Genomic DNA, 6,838 nt, shown 5'->3' on the forward strand with positions numbered 1-6,838 from the left:
AAGACGTTCGGATCGTCAACGAGAAGCAACTCGACGGCACGAGCATTCGAGGGAGGCATCTCATCGCCACCGTGAAGAACCCAGTTTTAAACAAAGGGGAGAATCAAATTCATTCTCCTCTCTTGTAATGCGGAATCAAATTGTAATTGATTTTGGAGAGAAATACAAGTCAAATTTTTCTTTCATTGTCTTTCTTACTGCAAATTTCCAACGAACAATAACTAAAAATGATATCCTCATTGGTGCTCTCACCATTTTCTCATCATTTTTACTTTTCATCATATTTTCTCTAAACTAATCAAAGATGAAGCCAAAAAAACTCACAAATATGGCATCATATATGCAATAATTAAAAATGATAACATGTGATAAATTATCAAACTATTTGTTTAATTATTTGGTTCATTTAGCATCCCTAGATGTGTTAGCAATTTTACATAATTTGTTGGACTACTTTTAAAATATTATAGATTTGAGGGACTAATATTAAAATAATTCTTAATTTTTTGTGGGGGTCACTCACTAACAATGAGATATAATCACTTATGTTAAAAATTTTACGATGAAACACATTAGTAATTGGCAAGCGAATCGACGGATTCGATCCGTCACCAATAAGTATTGGCGACGGATCGAATCCGTCGCCAAATAAGTATTGGGCGACGAAAGCGTTCGTGGCGACGGAGCGCATCGGTCCGCCAATAAGTATTGGTGACGGATCGAATCCGTAGCCAATGTTTTCCTGTTCGCGTCGCCAATGCGTATTGGCGACGGATCGAATCCGTCACTAATACGTATTGGCGACAGTCGCCAATGTTTTCCCGTCCGCCCATGGTTATGGGCGACAGGAAAATATTGGCGACGGATTGAATCCGTCGCCAATGCAAACATTAGCGACGGGGTATTGGCGAGCGGGGTTGTGTCTGTCCGTAGCCAATGTTTGTATTGGCGACGGATTTCAAATCCGTCGCCAATACCCTGTCGCCAATGCCCAGTTTTTTACTAGTGCTTACTTGGGTATATTATTAGAATTTTGGTGATGACATTAATTTCTTTGGTAGTAAGTTTCTTAAAATTTTATAATCTGAAAAGTAGTGGCATGTAAAATTGCCTTTTCATTACTGTCAAGCATCACTTTATCCATTTATGCAAAAATAAGCATCACTTCATCCCAAAACTTATCCAAATGTTTATGTACATGAGCACCTCTATCCAATGAGTTTCTACTATTTATTACATGGTGAAAAAGGAGTGAAAAAAGGGCTAGTCATTAATATTTATGACCTTAGCTCTCGTTGAGTTAATATATAAAAATATCTAAGGTGGGTACATATCCCATGGTTTTGTTCATGAAACCTCTGCTTCACTTTTCAGTCTTACTATAGACTGTTTATTCATTAAGAAAATTCACCAGTTGCTCAAAGAAGTTTTGGTTCTCCATCCTCATAGCTTCCTTTGCCTGTTAAAGCAAAAGATTAATAAAGTCAAGAACAAAATTAATACCAAAACCCAGTCAAAATTTCAAAACTAATTTATACAAAGTAAAATATGAAGAAAAGGAAAAAAAGGACTTTTTCAGGAAAGCAAATTGAAATCTAACCTGTAAATGAAGAGAATAGATGGTTTTATCATCATGAGTGGTGAGAGTTGTGGCATTCAACAGCCGAAATCCTTCTCTCTCCAAAATATTCACAACCTTCGAAAACGGAGTAGCAGCACTTTGTTTGTTCAAGATACATATTTGGATCATGATCTCTTTTTTACTCAGAAATACTGCTGAAATCACCGGGTTGATCATTCTTTCTTTGTTACAAATGGAAGAATAATCATTACTAGGCACCCGGGATAGAAGCTCTTCTTTCTTTCGTTGCAACCTTTTTATGTGCTTTTGGAGTTTAGGTATGTATTCCAGCACATGGGCAATTGTACATGGAATACTCAATTTCTTCTGCAGCAAAGATAAAATAAGAAAAAAGATTAGAAGTTGAAACAGACTAAAGATTCTACAAAAAAACTCTTAAATAACGTACTCTTTGATCCTTCTCTGGGAGAAGTTCTCTTAGGGATGAGTACAGCTTGTTTAACTTCTTCCGTCTATCTCTCTCATATTCATTGTGGGTTGATTTCTTCATTGAGTTTGAGAGTTTGCTGGTTTTGATAATCGAGTCTTCGATGTCTTCATACTCGAAATCTGGGAGGTGAGGTGAGGAAATGCTTGAGTTGTGGGATATATCTCCTTCATTAAGGTTGTAGCTAGCAAATAGATCTTGTAGAGGTATTTCATGGATCATATGCTCTTGATCAAGTTGCCAGTCAAAGGTTGGAAAAGTGGTAGGAGAAAGGGGTAACATAGTGGAGGCTTTTCGTCTGAGAAATTTGGGCTTAGACACTTCCAAATATCACTCCTCTTGATATATAATGAATCTTACATATGAAGTCTATGAGAGTAAGGCATGTAAATTGTTAAATTACATATAACTTACATCATGTTTGATTAAGTACTGTAATTGTTTATGAGCCTTTCTCTTCTGTTGCTTTCTAGTTGACATTTGAAGGCTGTCATCTTGACGAAGTTTTTTTTATTTTATAAGTTATTACTGTAGAAAATGGCGATGAATTGTTCGAATTGTTGAAAAACAGTGAAGAAAAACAATACGTGCACAGGAGGAGGCTCATCGGTCGACTGATCGGGTCTGATCAGTCGAACGGTTCGATTGCAAGGAAATTATAGGAGTTTCGGGATGGTCGACAGATGCATTTGACCAGTCGACCGATAAACATATACAAGCGGGAAATTGCCCCGATCGGTCGACCGATGCACCCTTATCGGTCAACCGATAGCGGGTAAACGGGTAAAACTAATCCTAGTCTGTTTTGGATCGGTTTTGATATAAAAAGAAACACGTTTTGTTAGGGTTGTAGTAGAGAGAATTTGGATTTGTTTGAGCACTTTGAGAGGGAGATTATTGTGAGGTAGTGAGAGATTATTGGTTAGGCTTATTTTGAAAGTTTGTGAGAGTTGTAACTCGTTGTTTTCTCCTCCATATAGTGAAATCTCCCCATCCTCTCCCTGTGGACGTAGGCAATTTGTCGAACCACGTAAATCTTTGTGTTTGTGTGTAATTTTGGCCGTTCTTTTGTGAATTGCACTCATTAGTTGTTCTCCTCTAATTGCTCGAAGACTCATTTGGTTTTTACGCACGCTTCCGCAGTCACGCAACAATTGGTATCAGAGCTCTAGGGTTTCAGACTTAGGGTTTATTTTGGGTGGAGGAAATTCGGTGTTGGAAGCTTGGATCTTGGAGTTCAAGGCTTCGGTGGAGATAGCGTTACCGAATTACCATTAGAGATCTCGTCTTCCTCATGTGGTTGGGGTTCGTTTGGAATCCAATCTAGGATTCAAGTCAGGTAATTTCACAAATCTATCAAGTTCGAATCTTTCCCCTACAATTCAGACTTAGCAAACAATGGCGGGAGATAGTAGTGAAAGTAGCAAGACTACGGCGAGTACAGTTCAGGTTACACTTCAGAATACGAAGATCAGTGTTGTGAAGTATGACGACAAGATGAACTTTGGGTTGTGGACGAGTGATGTGCAAGATGCGTTGAATGCTCAAAATTTGGAAGAGACTATTATGACTCATGAGAGGCCACCAAAGTATGATGAAGCGATATGGGACAAGATGAATCAGAATGCTTGTGGGGTGATTAGATCTTGTTTGGAATAAGAGTTAAAGTACGATATTATCGGCGTGATGTATGCGATGAAGATGTGGGAGATTCTCAACAACAAGTATCTTACGAAGAGTGTTGAGAATCAGTTACACTTGTTGAGAAGATTGTTTAGATTCTAGATGTCCAGTGGTACATCACTTGTAGATCATGTGAACAACTACTCAAAGTTATTGTCGGACTTGGCGAATATTGATAAGAAGATATCGGATGAGTACAATGTGATTATTTTGTTAGGTTCTTTACCCGATGAGGAGTATGATACATTCGTGATCACTTTATTGAACAGTAGATCTTCCATTACCTATAGTGAAGTGACTAACACGTTGTAGAATTTTGACTTGAGGAGGAAAGATAAAGAGTCTTCCAGAGCTAGCACTTCAGGAGAGGCCTTGTCGACGAGAGGAAGGAATCCATATCTAAGAGGTGGTAATCTAGGCAAGTCAAAATCTAGAGGCCACTACCAGATTTTAAAGAACCAGTATGCCTTTTGCAGAGAACAATGACATCAGAAGAGAGATTGCCCGAAGCTCAAAGAGAAGGAGAATAGCAAGAAGAAGGGGCCGAAGGCCAGCGAGGTGAATGTTGCTAAAGGTGGTGATGATTCAGATGATTCATACTTTTCTTGATTGATTACTCCAGAGGTTAACCATGCTGATACATCAGATTAGATATTTGAATTCTAGTAGTACTTATCATGTGACTCGCTGGAGAGGTTGGTTTGCATCTTTCGAGAAGCTTGATGGGGGTGTGGTGGTCATGAAAAACGATCAATCCTATGGTATTCATAGGATAGGTACTGTTAGGATTTGGATACACGATGGAGTTGTTTGAGAGTTGAATGAAGTGAGATTTATTCCTCAGCTGAAGAAGAATCTTATTTTTGTTGGAGCTTTGGAGGTAAATGGATTCAATATGACTTTTGAGAACGCTATAGCAAAAGTTACTAAGGGATCTTTGATAGTGATGAAGGCAGTCTGTAGTAAGAATCTTTATTATTTGAAGGGAAGCACTGAGATTGGCCAAGTAGCTTCAGCAGTTTCAGAGGCGAATGAGAGCAGACTTTAGCACTACAGATTGGGGCACACAGGAGAAAAGTTACTACAAGTATTGTGCAAGCAGGGGCTATTGAAGGGAGCCAATAGTAGGAAGATTGAATTATGTGAGCACTGTGTTCTTGGCAAGAAGACTAAAGTGAAGTTCGGGACAGCCATTCATAGGACGACGAGCATCTTGGACTATGTACACACAGATGTTTAGGGTCCTGCCAAGACGGCATCACTTAGTGATTGACATTGGTTCATCACGTTTATGGATGACTATTCTAGGCGTTGTTGGGTGTATACCATAGCAAAGAAGAGTGAAGTCCTAGAAATATTTGTGGAGTAGAAGAGAAGATTGGAACTACAGATAGGAAGAAAGATCGGGACGTTGAGACACGACAACGGTGGAGTGTATACTTCAGACCCCTTTCAGCAGCTATGTCGAGACGAGGGCATAGAGAGGTACTTCATAGTTAGTCATATGCCGCAGCAGAATGGGGTGACTGAGAGGTTGAATCAGTTTTTACTAGAGAAGGTTCGATATTTGTTATCGCACAGTAGATTGGAGAAGATCTTTTAGGCTGAGACACTTTTATATGCGAGCCACCTCATTAATAGGCTGCATTCATCTGTGATAGAGGGGAAAACTCCTATGGAGATATGATCGGGAGAGCCAGCACATGACTATGATCAGCTCAAGATTTTTGGATGCCCTGCATTTTATCATGTGAAGACTAATAAATTGGAACATCGAGCTAGGAAGGTCATATTTGCGGGATTCAAGCGTGGTGTTATAAAGGTTACAAGCTTTGGGATCCAGTTGAGAAGAAGATTGTGCTAAGTAAAGATGTCACTTTTGATGAGGCTTCGCTCTTGAAGCCTTCCAGCTCTCATCAAGTGAAGAGCACCCCGACAGAGGAGAAGTCGCAGATGGTGGAGATTGATACAGCACAGTATCCAGATGGGACTGTATCTATTAGAGTGCTGAATGAGGTGACGTCAGGCGAGCACATTAATGATTTGGAGGATACACGTATGACAGAATAGTATCAGGGATCGACGATTCAGGTTCAATATTCGATTGCAGTTCGGAGACCCAGGAGAGACATACGGTTGCTAGTGAGGTATACAGATATAGTGGTTGCTTATGCACTTCTAGTAGAGAGTGTCAATGAGATGGTTCCTACTACATTCAGAGAGACTGAGCAGAGTTCAGAGGCTGATTTCTGGTAGGAAGCTATGTAGGAGGAGATGTAGTCTCTTCAGAAGTACGACACATGGGAGCTTGTCGAGCTTCCAAAGGAGTGAAAGGTAATTAGTTGCAAATGGGTGTATACTAAGAAGGAGAACATTCAGGGCACTCCAGTGAGGTTCAAATCTAGTGTATGTGTCAAAAATTACCTATAGGTTCCCGCACGTAGTTCGAAATAGAGAAAAAGTGATGAACGCTATTATCTAAGTTAGAGAGGATTATCCAAGTCAAAAAGGATCATCTAATGCTATAAAAAGAAGTGAAGGAACACATGTGAAATGTCAAAATGTGTGAAACAACAAAACAAATACAATCAGGAGGGCTCTAGAGTGACCCACATGAAGAAGTGAAATTTTGACCATGATGAGATTTGAATCTGAAAAATCTTAAAAGACAAAAGTTGTAACTCTCTTCATCATCTTTCCAACGCATCTTGAATCACTTTATTCTAAGGTCAGACTAGAGAGTTAAGGTAAAAATATTGTGAATAGTACAAACTATCTCGGAAAATCTGAGTCACCTCAAATTGACTCGGAAATTCTGAGTCACTTCGAAGTGACTCGCACCCGAGTTAGCTCACAACATGTTTACTGATAAGATTGGCTTCTAAAACTCTTGGTGGTCATCCATAAACATGTGGGGTTAACCTTAAACGTGTGGAAGCTGTTACACAACCAAAAACCCACCTAAACGGATAGTAACGGTTGTTCTTCGATCCTATCCACAAACACGGTATTTAAAATCTATAAATACACCCTACTACCCTCATAAAGATAGATCTAAAGGGAGCCATGAATTTTAGAGGAGCTAG

At 39.4% G+C, this 6,838-nt stretch overlaps 1 protein-coding gene across 2 annotated transcripts; it reads right to left on the reverse strand.

Annotated features, from left to right (window-relative positions):
- On the reverse strand, positions 1,171 to 2,360 carry LOC109850073 (transcription factor bHLH101-like). 2 transcript variants are annotated; one of them, XM_020419993.1, is made up of 3 exons: positions 2,031 to 2,360; positions 1,601 to 1,945; positions 1,171 to 1,459 (listed from the first exon to the last, which is right to left on the reverse strand). In XM_020419993.1, exons 1-3 carry the CDS (start codon positions 2,349 to 2,351, stop codon positions 1,391 to 1,393), a joined length of 735 nt encoding a protein of 244 aa, XP_020275582.1. In that variant the 5' UTR covers positions 2,352 to 2,360; the 3' UTR covers positions 1,171 to 1,390. The 2 variants fall into 2 exon arrangements, with proteins under 2 accessions (XP_020275582.1, XP_020275581.1); XM_020419992.1 differs by having other exon boundaries at positions 1,601 to 1,948.

This window comes from Asparagus officinalis, chromosome 7 (assembly GCF_001876935.1).
Source record: "Asparagus officinalis chromosome 7, Aspof.V1, whole genome shotgun sequence".
Taxonomy (NCBI): Eukaryota; Viridiplantae; Streptophyta; class Magnoliopsida; order Asparagales; family Asparagaceae; genus Asparagus; species Asparagus officinalis.

Coding starts and splice junctions, on each gene's coding strand:
- LOC109850073 (XM_020419992.1), bottom strand. CDS start 2,351: ATGTTACCCCTTTCTCCTACCACTTTTCCAACCTTTGACTGGCAACTT. Junction 1,949..2,030: donor TCCCAGAGAAGGATCAAAGA/GTACGTTATTTA, acceptor TCTTTGCTGCAG/AAGAAATTGAGTATTCCATG. Junction 1,460..1,600: donor TCTATTCTCTTCATTTACAG/GTTAGATTTCAA, acceptor TTGCTTTAACAG/GCAAAGGAAGCTATGAGGAT.